Source organism: Cottoperca gobio, chromosome 16 (assembly GCF_900634415.1).
Source record: "Cottoperca gobio chromosome 16, fCotGob3.1, whole genome shotgun sequence".
In the NCBI taxonomy this organism is placed as follows: Eukaryota; Metazoa; Chordata; class Actinopteri; order Perciformes; family Bovichtidae; genus Cottoperca; species Cottoperca gobio.
Window position 1 is genome coordinate 5597311 of NC_041370.1, and position 13487 is coordinate 5610797.

The window sequence follows — 13487 nt, forward strand, 5'->3', positions numbered from 1 at the left end:
TGTAGTACAAGAATAGACTTAGTTCATTCCTTTCAGTCAGAAAAGAGTTTAAAACAATGAGAATTTATTTCTTTATTGACAAAGCATACCAAGTAAAACTAAACTGTACTAAGGAACACTTGAAATAGCATTACTGTTTCATTCACTGAACAAAGTACATGAGAAATGAATGCAGTTAATTTTAACAGTCACATAAAATACTGGACAAAATATTGGGTCGCAACTCTAACCCTCATCCATTGCAACACTACTACAGTATACAGTGTGCCTGCCGTATAATAGCGGGGACAACATGGTTGGTAAATACTGGTAAGTTGGGCCTGAAGTTTAATGTTATTCATATCAACACAAGTCAAATAGAACGGCATCATTAACTAATGTATGAACGTAAATATTGCTAACGTAAAGTACAAAAATATTATTGGCAACGCCAAACTGTAATATGTTTTTCTGCCTTCAGCACCCCACATTACAAGTCCAAAAAAACCTACCAGGGATCAACTGTGCTGTCATGAATCACCTTAGAACAAAACCTTTCACTAAAAGAAATATCTCAGCTCCTGCTGCTCTCTTTCCCCCCCCCCCCCCCCCCCTTTGGCAACAGACTCCGAAATGTGTTGATAAACAAATGCAAACGTAGATCCTAACACTCGTTATCATAGCTGAACAGAAACAGATTAACAGGTTCGGGGGACAGACAGTCAGTGGCCTCCAGACTTGCGTCCAGCCCAGGACCTGGAGCGAGAACGCGACCGGGACAAGGATCTAGAGTAGGAGCGGGACGGAGATCGTCCCACAGGCTGCTTCTGGGAGCTGGAGGTTGGGTGGAAGTCTTCAGCCGGGCTGTGAGAACGGGACGGGCTCTTTTTACCTTTGGGCATGGGTCTGGAGGGGGGAGGGGAGCGGGACGCAGAGTGGCTGCGTGAGCCGGGTTCACGGTGTGTCCTGTGGTGGTCACGAGGAGGACCTCTGTACCTGGTGGGATTAACATGATTTATTAATGATAACAGATGTGCGTTGTAAATGCTTATTTTTACACATTACAAGATGACAAATTACCTTTCATTTTCATGGCTCTTGCTCCGTCTGTGTCGACTGTAAGAACGAGATCTATAGATTAAACAAAGTAAATGTGCCATAGATATCATAAAATACTTTCTATGTTTCTTATAATATGGCTTTTATGCAGACCAGAGAAGCTAATAATAAATAAAGAACTTAAGTTTAGTCTGCTTTGATATTCTCTTCTAAGTGTGTTGGGGAATAAACACATTATGATACATCACATGGTGTTTTGTAGGACGTTAGTTTAAGTCACAGTTGAATCTACTTAAAAACACGGGTTGGGTATTGAAGCCAATATGACAACGAAACACTATCGATACAATACTTTTCCTGCTACCTTAGTTTGGAGAATATAGCGCATGTTGTGTTTTTCATTTAACAAAATATATCATTCATAAGTAGAATGCCTACATTATAGTAAAACGTTTGTACAGTTTTAGATCTGAACTGTTTAATTTGTCCTTGTTCAGAACTTCCCTAACATTTTAAACAAACTTGTTGATACTACAGACACATTTCAGTCATTATGTTACATCACAGTTCATTTAGCAGACAGTGAACTAACCACAGGGACAGGTACAATAGTAAGTGATCTAAATTACTGTAGGTGCAATTAAATAAAGTTTCCAATCACTCACTCTCTGGGGCTCTCAGACCTCCGAGGACGGCGCTCATAGGAAGGGCTCCGGGACCTGCGTCGCTCATTGCTGCGGCTCCGAGACCGTCTTCGGCGGCCATCTCGATCGTCGTCGTGGCGGGAGGAGCTGCGAGGGGAACTGCGCTCCTTGGTCTTCATCTGGTTAGGGGCTTGATAAAAAAAAAAGTTTGCACCAGAACATTAGGTGATTATAAACCCAATATTTTCCTTACATTGCTAACTTAGGCATCACAGAAGTTTAATGTACGCTGCTTAAATAGGAATGCAACATTGATCATACTCTTTCTGTCCCCCTGGGCGAACTGGATCTCGATCTGACGCCCACAAACCCATTTATGGTCCAGGTTGTGAAGAGCGTCCTCTGCATCCCGGACATCTTCAAATGTGCTGTACAGTTAAGGCCTTTCATTTGGACATTTGGAAAGTTGGGACAAAGAAGGCTGCACACATGCAAAGCAATTTCAAAAAAAGGGCTGCAAAACAGGTTGACAGCCTGAGTCTATGAAACACAGCTACTGGACGAATATCAGTGCAAAATCAGTTATTAAAAAAAAAAAACAAGTGAGAAAATTAATGACATTTTATTGTCTTCAGTCGGCAATTAAACAACATAAAACTGAATCAATTGGTCCATTTGTGATCTCAAATTGTGAAGACAAGACAAATATTGATGATCAGATTCGGTAGGATACAAAAAGTTTGGCTTGTTACCTTTTAACATGCTTGACCTTTGACCTTCAGCTTGATCTTTATTGTCTTGGCAGAAGAACTTGAGGTTTCCTGCTTGTCTTTGCCCAATAAACTCTTTGCTTTTCCTCCCTTTGGTAGACAAATGGAAGCCTGGATGCTTTCTTTTCTCCTCTTTGTCTTCATGCTTTTGCTCTCTTTATTTTCCCAATTCCACTATTGCTTGTCGCCTGGGTGTCTTTGGCTTGAATCTACTCTAAAACCGCCTTTCAACTTTCTTTGGTGTGGGATCTCCAGAACTGTATCTTTACCATTCTAATGCAACAACAGAAGAAATATTGGTTAGGAATAAACTGAATACAATAAACAGATCATTCTTAGAAAATAAAATGACATAAAAAAAACAAAACACAAACACATATCGTCAGGTCAGATGTCACTGAACCAACCAAAAGGATTTAATGCTTTACAATCCCTCTTCCACAACACCATTTCCAAATTAAAATGAAAAGAATAAAGGATATTGAATGTAAGCAAATCCTCTTCCCCGTCGTGTATAGAAGTCAAGTGGAATGTAGACATCTACAATAGGCCCATAACGACCAAACTCACGTCGTAAATCCTCTGGCCTAAGAAGGGTCATGAAATAAGCACATTTATTCTGCTGGCTGTCATGAGATTAGCTGGAGGCGCAGAGCGTAAGGTATTCCAGCACAGCATATGACAAAACCTATTTACAGACAAACCAAATTACTCTCCAACTTCAAGAAGGAAGTTGTCATTTACATTTTTGTAATAGTACAAATAAAAACCCAGCCAGTCAAATTCAAATTAGAAAATGACCACAGCTTTAGATTAGTCCATCGATTAGTCAAGCGGCAGAAAAAATGTTGATAACCGATTGATGGACAAGTAATTGTTCATGCTGTTATTAGCTGGTCAAATATGGATATTTTCTACCTTTTTTTCCTGTTTTAAATCAAATTAAACTTATCTTTGTTTAATTTGGATTGATAAAACACCACATTGTACACTGGGATGGACATTTAACCATATTTTCTGACATTTTATAGACCAAAACAATTAATCAAGAAAGTTCAAATCAGCTGATAAATTAATAGTTATTAAAGTTTGACAGTGTTAGCTGTTTTCTGCCATTATTAGGGATTCAAATATGTTAGATATGCTATAAAGGGGAATTATGTGGGAACTATTTCATCCGTAGAAAACAGACTAACTATATGATATGTCTTTTGTGATAATGATAGTTAAAGATATGAGCATACACACTTAATGTGCTTTTATTTTTTTTGTATTGTGTTAAAGACAATCTTTTTGTAATTATTTAAATGTACAGTTTAATGAAGCATCTGCTCTCGTGGTGTCGGTGTCTGCCTGCGCGTGCCTACTTCCTGCTACCGTTAGGTAACGTTACAACAATATGTTTTAACTTCGTACCGACTGAAGTGGGGGCGTAAGTTTGATGCGAGGCTAAAATAAAAATAGACTGGTGAAAAATAGACTTGCTGACGTAACGTACTTCATATAAAACACCACAGACGGGTGTTGTAGTCGCGCTACATTATTCATTTATATCCAGAATACAAAAAGCAACTTGCTTTTTAGGGGGAGTGACGTTTTCTCCAACATAGTCTCTCATATTAGCATGTATTAGCAAACCGTAAGCAGGAAAATGTATTTAATACATTTGATGCAAGCTGGAGCAATATTCGGTAAAATAAAAAAATAACTACCGCACCTATTTTGTCCATCGCTGAGTTGTGATCGTACCGTTGACGTCAGTTAGCCATTTTGATAATGTTTGCTAACTAACTAGCATTACGTTAGCTTGACCATGCGTGCATACAACGCCAGCGGGGATAAAATAACAACATACCTGGAGTCGTCGGCGATGTTTCTAACGAAGAGAGATGTATTAGGCGGCCTCAGGTACCTCGCCATTTTTAACGGCCCGCTGCTATAATTTGGCGGCCGTGAATTTGTTTACTATAGCTTTTTTTTTCACAAACCCTGACGCTTTACTGCAGCCGACACTAACTACGTGGTCGAAGTGGTCCCCGCGCATGCGCACATATGCACAGCCACGAAAGCACATGCGCACTCGCTCAAAGATATCAATGATAAGGATGTTTGGAGTAGCTCATACACTCAAAATAAGATGGTGCACACCACACTTATTAAGCAACACTTTTATTTAAATAGACATTGGGTTCTTCACTGCCAAGTTTACATCTTTTTGCTCTTCCTGATGAGAGTTGTTGAGCCCATGGACAAAGTCTGAAAGGGGAGAAGGGAGAAGCCAACAGGTTTAATTTGTGACCAGGAGACATATTACAGTATTTAAGTTTATGATACATTAAGGTGAAACAGAAAAAGTTAGTTCTGGTAATATAGGCCTACCGCACCTCAACCATCTCTCCTCCCTTGATCTCTTGGATGTGGCAGAACTTGCCGGTGTTGCAGACCAGTTTGCCACCCTCCAGATTGACAATGCACTGTGGGTCAGAGAAGGAGACAATACATATCACAAATACCCACCATACAACCAACTCATTACTAACGCACTACATTATAAAAAATGTGCACGTAGATTTCTCCTGTAAACATATTTATACTGTACTAAATAAATAACACTGATGTGACATAAAAAAAATAAAAGATCAATTAGAATTACAAACCTTGAGCTTCTTGCCATCCATGGTGGTGATTTCAGCCTCTTTGCCAGTCGTAAAGGAGTTGGTCACAGTCTTTCCGGGGGTCTTGGAGGTGACAACAAAGTCATTGCCTTTCTGCTTGATCTCAGTAATTGGCTTGATGTCCTTGGCCATCTTAATGACATCTTCTGGGAGACCTGTTAAGCAAAGCGCATGTTTGTTTGTTCATTCCTGCACAGTACATCTTACAAGTAAGGACTGATCATGTCACTTTGTCTTCAGCTACCCAAGACAATAGATGTATTAATTCTTTACATGCCAACCAGAGTCTCTGATTGGTTTTCTCACCCATAGCCTTGAGGAACTCCTCGTAGTTCTCCTGGGAGTAGACCTGCCATGTTCCATTGAAATCCATGTTTTCTAGAAGATGTCCTTGACTGAGGTTGGCTGGAGGCTGAGACAACTGTGTGAAGCTTAACACAATGTGGAGAATGTGACTAGAGTCATACACCTTCTTATACAGGAAAGCACTACCATGTCTAATGAGTAACAAACCCCTCTGAAGAAATCCCTGCTGTTTGAACAACCTGGAGTTCACTTACTCCTGTTTGCTCAAACTTCCACCAAAGATGCATTTATGTGTTCAAGAGCTTCCCTGTTAGCAAATATGTACACATTTGTATTTGTGTACGAAGCCTTGCAGAAGTGTTTTATCTTTCATAATTAACATTAGATTATTTACATTGATTCACTGTAAAGTTATGAATGGAGTTTGAGGATGGTAACCTGAAGGATTAAAATGAGAAAAGTATTTATTTAATACTCTATCTGACATATTTACATGTATTTTATTTCTGCACAGAACACCAAATGAACTTCATGCATGTCTGCAACTTGTCCTCAGAGTGCCGTTGAACCTCCTAACGCAAGTCTACCTGACTGACTGATGTAAGGTTAATGACACTACGGACTGTTTGCTTTGGAAGTTCATATCTCTGCTTGCAAAATCATACACACAGAAAGCTGCAGTCCACATTTTCTTTAATACTTGATCATGAACTTGAAAGGTTTACTGAATGAGAATAAGAAGATGAAACATAGTATTTGTGAGTGCTCATAAAAGTAATACACAAGAGAAAATCACTTCAAATTGCTTTATTCACATCAAACACAAACATTAGACGCATCTGATTCACCAAAAGCTTCAGTAACTTTAGGGTTTTGCAGTTTTTGTTACGAGAGATGCCTAGTAAACAATAAAGATAAATAATAAAATGTAATGCAACAGTAGAGAAGAGTCAAAGTTATAAAGCGATATATAAATTTGCTAATTAATTTGCTTCCAGTTAATGTTAGCAACACCAACATTAGCTAACATCCAGTTTCTTATGGTAGCTATTGTTTGCTAGCATCAACTAGCTAATGTTAGCTAATGTTAGGTCCGTAGCAGCATATCCTCGGAGTGTATTAAAATGATAAATGTTGCATTTGACTGCTTATGAATTGTCAGTTGTTAGAGAGAAATGGTGCACTTTCTTCTTACAAAAGGTTGCAGAGTCTCACTTATTAATAAAGAAACTATCTTTTTACCAAACGTCCATGAAGTCAGCTAAATGAGTTTGGCTAACAGGACTTTGCAATTCTGCATCTCCATCACAGGAGTAGCCTATGTCATTCTTTCATGACATACAATGTCTTGTATTTAACCCTTGTATTATGTTGAAAATAAATTACGTTAATTAGGTTTAGGGTCATATTGACCCTTACTGTGTAAATCCACTCAAAACAGTCAAAGAACCAGGTAAAACCAAAAAGAACTTCAATTTAGATCATATGACTATTTAGAAAAGGGCATCTAGTCAGGATGCCACCTGGGCGCCTCCCTAGGGAGGTGTTCCAGGCACGTCCAGCTGGGAGGAGACCCCGGGGAAGACCCAGGACTCGGTGGAGAGATTATATCTCCTCACTGGCCTGGGAACGCCTCGGGATCCCCCAGTTGGAGCTGGAGGATGTGGCCCGGAGAAGGGAAGATTGGGGTTCCTTACTGGAGCTGCTGCCCCCTGCGACCCGATCCCGGATAAGCGGTAGACGATGGATGGATGGATATACAATACATTTTTTATTCAACATCCAAAAACCCAACACTATATTCAACAATTCTTTACATAACATTTTTCCCTCATGACACTTTCTTTTAAAATTAATTGAACTTTTTCTCAAAATATTCTCCTCACATTGTGAATGCTCTCCACGTGATGGGCAGAATGTGACTGTGTGCTTTCTGCAGAGGTAATTCTTGCATTTCACACAAGAGGTTCTTGTTTTACTGAATGGAACAAGGTGCTCGTCTACAGTAACACTGGGACCAGGATTGTACAACAAAGGAAGAACTTCGACCCATTTATCCCAAACGTCTCTGATCGCAGCTAGTTTGTCTCTTTCACGTCGACCAGCTCTGGTGTCACGGTTGTCAAATCGAATCACCCGAGACATCAGGTGAAATGACTCCAGAGACATTGTTGCTCAAAAGATTGGCCTTCCCTTCTCTTCATCCCACAGACTGGCAGCTGCTTCTCCTCTTGACTTGCACACTCCGGTTAATACCAGGATTACAATGTATGCATGCAATCTGATCCAGTGGCTTCCATGTCTCTTGACATACACGCCTCCCCTCCAAATTGGTCATGTCCAGTACGAGCCTTTCTATTGGTGGGGATATAAAGAGCTGAAATGCTGATTGAATATCATCAACTCCTGTGGCAGCACATCTTGGAGGGCCTGAAAAACTGAAATGGGTCAAATTGACCCATAACATAATACAAGGGTTAAATTATGTAGACAGGGTCGACCCTAGTCTTTCCATGTTCCTATGTTCTTGATATAAACTAATATTGTAGGAGATTGGTAAAGGCTGTCTTTGTAGTTTGAATTGCAAAAGAACGAAGGGGGATGGACGTTTCAAATGCAGTTTGAATAGTCAAAATCTGTTGAGCCGCTGTAGAGGTATCAATGTCTTAAATCAAGAAAACTGTCTTGCGCACGAATTCTGTTTTGTAGGTTTTAACGAGTATAATATCAGTAGACTAAAAGCTGCAGGTGGGTGATTTCAACACAAGGAAAGAACATTGCTGCAAAACATAAAACCATTTAAAAGGCATCCTTTTAGGCCTATCACATAGGATATTGAGCCCGGGGAACATAGCACCAAGGGATTATATATTTAAGATTAAAATTAAACCTCAGTGGACATTTTGCAAAGACTTAATAAAGTTCCTTCAATGCTCAATAAACTTTCTGAATACATAAACAACCCAGCATCATTCCATCTAATCATCTATCCATCTACTTTCACGTTCTTCTTTCTCTCCATGCAGAAAAATCTCAATCTGAAGCATAAAATCTCTAATTTCTGACACTTTCTTTGCAGTCCTAACCCATCTTCACAGCATGTGCTGGAGGCTTCTCCCCATGCTTGTAAACGCCCACGGTCACATCAACCGTTTCAGAGCCATAATTGTTGCGCACAAAGATGCTGTATTTTCCAGAAATTCCCAAGTTCACGTCGTTGATGGTGATGGTGCTGCACTTGGGCTCCTTAGTGATGGTAAACTGGGTCTGGTTAACAATCTCCTTGTCGTTCCGAAGCCACATGATCTCTGGGGCTGGTTCACCGTCGATGAAGCACGTCAGACACAAAGTCTGAAAAGAGGACGAGGAGCAGTCAAGAAAATATGAAATGATAGGCCAACCACTGCTTCACACAAAAGGATGACAATAATATCACAACGTGGTAGAAATGTGTATGTTAGTCTCTAATTTGTAATGTTTTCCAGACAACGTCATACCTTGCCCTCCATGATGGCCACCACATCGGGAAGACCCTTTGTCACTTTAGCTCGATCTGAAACAAAACAAGCAACACTAACTCCCCGCTGACATCCACTGTACAATCATTTAACCTTTGTTGTGGACAGAAATATCTCAGGGTTAACACATCATTTGTGACTCACTTTTCTCAGCAATGGCCGCTTTCCTGAGGGATGAACACAAAGGGGCAAATCAATATGACATTGCACAGTGTCGGGGAACACTAGTCTGTGCTGAGATGCTTTCAGTGTCTGTTACCTCTCAGTGTTTTCTGTTAGTGTCACAGCAAGCCATGCTAGATGCATCTACGGCACTTACTTCAACCTCTGGTGTTCCAGCAACGCATCCGCAAAAGCTGTTGAAATATAATAATAAAGATTTTATCATTTCTGCTCTGAAATCTTCTCTTAAATCTGAAATTGCGTTTTCGATCCTTCAGATCAAACTTCCACGCACCTTGTCCAGACAAGTCAAGAAATCGTTTGTGTGTCTCTTTGCCGTCGAACATCTCCAAGGTGTATTTGCCTTTATCATTCTCTGTTGGGTCACGGATGTCAATCCAGACTTTCTGCATATTGCTGCCCGGCTTTGTCCTGGCGTCCTGGCCAATCCTCTTGTCCCTACACGGAAGAAAGCGAAGACATTTTTGTTTTGGACCCACTCCTGCTTTCCCCTCATCTGTTTAAGTCAGAGGAGAGTTGTTCTTTTGTAAAAGCAATCCTTAAATCCACCAGCAGGTGGTGGTAGTAGCCTTTCTAAAGAAACCAGTTACACCAATAAACAAGTAATAATTGTTTTAGTACATACATTAGTTTTTTGTTTGTTTTTATCATTGCATTATTTCATATATTTTACTTTGTTGCAATGTTTGACACAGTCCAGTGAACAGCTTTCTTTCTCTCTCTGTTATTATATATATCTTGTTCATCATGTTATACATATTTATCCAAAATTCTGACTAATAAATGTCTTCGAAAAACCTTAGGCCTCCTCTAGAAGTTCTGTAGGTTTGCAATGTTTGGCTGCACAGAATGATGTATAGGAAGAACCAGGTGTTTCAGTTTCCATATGTGCCCCCAGCTGCCACACATTAGCATGCAGAAATGAAAATCCAGCTCTGTTTTCACATTTAGATCCTGAACTTTTAAAGCTGTCAGCAGTTGAACTTTGATAAGCATTTTAGAGGCTGAACTTTAGTAAAGGAGCCCCAGACATGGCCACCATGAAGAGAAATGTCACAGTCAATTACTATAGCTCTTTTACCTCTATTGGGTTTCTGTGTGCATATGCAGCAGTCGAGCCAGTATGTGTGGCTTCTTTTTATGGTCTATGATCTGCAACTATAGTTGTCTTGTTTACCTCCAAAGCCAGCCAAAGAGACAGCTGCCATGCCGGTTAAACATAGAGAGCGTCTTCCTGTCTCTAGCTTGACATTTTCAGCGTTGCACTTCGGTGGCTTGCGGTAAACAGTGTGACGGCGCTGCTAGATGGTGCTGAAGCCAAAGTGAGCTACTTTTTATTTGCGCAGGTGTTTCTCCATGTGATGATTTTCAACATTTCTATTCAGATCTTGCTTAAAAGTTGGTCAGAGTTTAAGATAAGTTTGGAAAACGTCCTACAAGGTGGCAGATAGGCACATAGGGTGTTAGGTCAGAGAGGTGCTCTGCATGTGGACTCACTTAAAGTGCCAGCTTGTCTTCATGTAGCTTATATAGTATTTGAGAGAGCAGTACAGCTTGAAACCTTCAGCTGTGCTTTGGATCTTCAGGGGGCTGGCAGACAATGCTGTAGAGACGCAGAGAGAGAGGAAGGTTTGCATACATTTCAGTTTTCTTGGCAATTTAAAAGGAATTATTTCACTCACAAAATGCGTCCACAGCGAAGGAAGATTCATCACAATTCTTGATGAATTGCAGTAAATGGGGGCCACGTTCAATATCGAAGCATCCGTTTACAAACTCTCACACAATTCGTGCAGAATAATCCAAGTCTCATGAATCCCTTTGAATGCTCACGACTTCCCAAACACATGCATTTCCACTAAAACCTTATTATTTAAAAAACAACACGAGTAAAGCGACTATTGATACAGTGATTTAATAGTAATGTTTACTGAAAACGCATGTGTTTGGGAAGTAGTGAGCATTCAAAGGGATTCATGAGACTTGGATTATACTAGACGAGATGTGTGAGAGTTTGCGAACAGATGTTTTGATGTAGTATATAATTCATCAAGACAAAGTTTTCCTCAAGAATTCAAGGTAACACGGGTCGAGCATTGATTCACAAATGGTCATTTTGTGAGGGAAGTATTCCTATAAATCTAAATGCATTAATATTCTGAAACAGCACACACACCACAATGAATTAAAATGGCTTTCAGTCGTATTATCCTCACCCCAACACGGCATACCTGCTGTAAATAAAACAAGTCCTTGGCACATTTCCCAAAAGTATAGCTTTCAACTGTGAATAACTCACCACACTGTTTACTCAGCTGCTGGAGAAGCTTGTCATACTCTGTAAATATAAAGAACAATTAAGCGTTCAGACAGTGTTTGATATTGCTTGTGGAACTCAATAAATACTAAACGCAAGATTAGAGGTAGGTAGCTGAATACTGAGGACGCATAATGAGATAAAAAAAAAGCATTAATCGCCTCGCTTCCATTTCACGATGGCATTTTTGTGCCAAGTGAAATGCACACAGGAACAAATGGGGACAATTTTTTTTGCGGATACTCGTTCGCTGGTGACAAGATCGCGTCTCACCGTCGTCCAGTAACTCCAAGGTGCTGACATCCTCCCCTCTCCCATCTGACACCACAGCTCTGTATGTGCCTGCCTCCTTTTGTGTAACCTGAGGAAAAACCATCCACTGTGTTCAAATTAAACATATTCATAACTTCTCAAATGAAATATTGATAACCCTGGAGACCAACCAAATACTTTAATTCATATTTTATTTAACCTGAACACTAACACACACTCAATAATACAGAATAAAACAGAAATCCTACAAATATCAACTGTTACCAGCTACCATGTATAAATGGAGCCCCGCCCCCCCCCCCATCCCAGCTCTTGAAATCTGGAAATACATACAGCAGAATCATGTTGGATACCTGTGGGATGGTGAGTGTGCTGAGCCCTGATGACTGCTCGTACACGACTTTAGTCACCGCCACGCCTTCTTTAAACCACTTGAGTGACGTGTCCTTGTTCGTGTTTGTCACCTGTGGAGAAATATACCACGCCTGAAATCAAAGTCCCGTGTACCCTGTGTGCTCATTAAAAGAGTTAAACATATAATGTGTTACAGAATTAAAGTGAAAGGTTTGACATTTTTGTCAGGAAGTCGAACAAAATGTCGAACTATTCCTTTAATAAGTAATAAAAGTGTAACTTGGCTTCGAATGATGTGTGGGCATTTCCGGGTTAGTTACTTCTCTTATTGCAATTAGCACATTTATTCTGTAAAAAGTACAAAAAGTACCTTGCACTTTATAATCAGTTCACAATCCTCATTTACACTCCACGACAAGTAGTCCTGGAAATACGGTCCTTGGGAAAACAGAACGCACGATTATCATCTCGAAACAGTGGCAATAATCAGACAATAACTTATTCAGAGCAACCAATGAAACACAAATGCCTCACAATATGGTGATTTAAGGCAATTACAGCTGCCTGAAATAAGAGTTTAAGATAAACATGAATGTAGTACATGTGTCCCTCTTTAATATCTGTGTTGCATCATGTTATTCTGCAGACACAATATGCGGACTTTGAATAGAAGATATGGTGTGAGACAGTCTGTTTGCACAAGCGGGCACTGTGACCTTTGCCGCCGCACACAAAAGAGTTGTATAGCTTCTCCTTATCACATGTGAGAGCTCAGGTGATTAACAACACAGAGTTCAGCAGCACAGGAAGCTTCCTGGCTTTCTTTATGCGAGAGGTTTTGACTAGACGAGACCGCTGTGTCACCGGATCATCAAAAAGCTAAGCGTTAGATGTAATTGTATTTACTACACAGTATGTTAAAGATGTTTGGAAACTTCTCACCAGACTTTCTCTGATGGTCACGTCGGTTCTTATCAGCCAGGGCCAGCGTCTGACTGAAACTCTGACAGAGACACAAATAATGAAAAAAGTGAATCCCACAGGTCATGTGGGGAGAATCGATGATGACCTGTTGCTCCAAAAAGGCGATTATTTCCAAAAATTAACTAGAGTTCATTTCAAACTGCTCGGCCAACCTTAGCAGAGTTGCACGTGTGTGTGAGGAAAGTGGACTTTGAGTGGAAGTCGGCAAAAATAGACACAAATAAAAACAGTTTTAAACATAATCTTGTGTGAACAGGGAGTTGATGTGCTGTTCTACATTTATACAGCGAGACAACACAAGACAAAGATAAATATAAGATCATTTATTCATCCTGAAGGACATTTTATTCTCCGGAAGTCATTTTTAATTGTTGTCGTTGAGGAAAGAAGATATTTTCCATCCAGAATTAATTGCACCATGAGTA

General features: G+C 40.1%; 3 protein-coding genes across 7 annotated transcripts in view; all 3 read right to left on the reverse strand.

The window, feature by feature from the left end:
• Nucleotides 1-57: 57 nt before the first annotated feature.
• srsf10a (serine and arginine rich splicing factor 10a) lies at nt 58-4507 on the reverse strand. Of its 5 annotated transcripts, XM_029450957.1 has the most exons (7): nt 4308-4419; nt 3023-3039; nt 2416-2725; nt 2004-2110; nt 1704-1872; nt 1060-1110; nt 58-975 (listed from the first exon to the last, which is right to left on the reverse strand). In XM_029450957.1, exons 3-7 carry the CDS (start codon nt 2442-2444, stop codon nt 702-704), a joined length of 630 nt encoding a protein of 209 aa, XP_029306817.1. In that variant the 5' UTR covers nt 2445-2725; nt 3023-3039; nt 4308-4419; the 3' UTR covers nt 58-701. The 5 variants fall into 5 exon arrangements, with proteins under 5 accessions (XP_029306817.1, XP_029306814.1, XP_029306815.1 ...); XM_029450954.1 differs by lacking the exon at nt 2416-2725 and having other exon boundaries at nt 2004-2107; nt 2935-3039; nt 4308-4507; XM_029450955.1 differs by lacking the exon at nt 2416-2725 and having other exon boundaries at nt 1060-1095; nt 2004-2107; nt 2935-3039; nt 4308-4506.
• A 105-nt stretch (nt 4508-4612) lies between these two features.
• fabp10a (fatty acid binding protein 10a, liver basic) lies at nt 4613-5547 on the reverse strand. The gene is made up of 4 exons (XM_029452035.1): nt 5434-5547; nt 5110-5282; nt 4837-4926; nt 4613-4708 (listed from the first exon to the last, which is right to left on the reverse strand). Exons 1-4 carry the CDS (start codon nt 5498-5500, stop codon nt 4658-4660), a joined length of 381 nt encoding a protein of 126 aa, XP_029307895.1. The 5' UTR covers nt 5501-5547; the 3' UTR covers nt 4613-4657.
• Nucleotides 5548-7181: 1634 nt separating this feature from the next.
• The window catches only part of myom3 (myomesin 3), a 49544-nt gene continuing 43238 nt past the window's right edge, over nt 7182-13487 (reverse strand). The window contains 11 exon segments of the mRNA XM_029450858.1: nt 7182-8784; nt 8931-8986; nt 9096-9118; nt 9271-9307; nt 9409-9572; nt 10632-10737; nt 11434-11472; nt 11725-11812; nt 12078-12188; nt 12449-12516; nt 13021-13073. Coding sequence (XP_029306718.1) covers nt 8515-8784; nt 8931-8986; nt 9096-9118; nt 9271-9307; nt 9409-9572; nt 10632-10737; nt 11434-11472; nt 11725-11812; nt 12078-12188; nt 12449-12516; nt 13021-13073 — 1015 coding nt within the window. The 3' untranslated portion in view covers nt 7182-8514.

Excerpts from the sequence above, each read along its gene's own strand:
- srsf10a (XM_029450954.1), bottom strand. The coding sequence starts at position 4,372 with ATGGCGAGGTACCTGAGGCCGCCTAATACATCTCTCTTCGTTAGAAAC. Across the intron at positions 3,040-4,307 it reads AACATCGCCGACGACTCCAG|GCCAGAGGATTTACGACGTG; the intron begins GTATGTTGTTAT and ends GACCCTTCTTAG. Across the intron at positions 2,108-2,934 it reads AGAGGATTTGCTTACATTCA|ATTTGAAGATGTCCGGGATG; the intron begins ATATCCTTTATT and ends ACTGTACAGCAC.
- fabp10a (XM_029452035.1), bottom strand. The coding sequence starts at position 5,500 with ATGGATTTCAATGGAACATGGCAGGTCTACTCCCAGGAGAACTACGAG. Across the intron at positions 4,927-5,109 it reads TGGATGGCAAGAAGCTCAAG|TGCATTGTCAATCTGGAGGG; the intron begins GTTTGTAATTCT and ends TCTGACCCACAG. Across the intron at positions 4,709-4,836 it reads AGGGAGGAGAGATGGTTGAG|ACTTTGTCCATGGGCTCAAC; the intron begins GTGCGGTAGGCC and ends CTCCCCTTTCAG.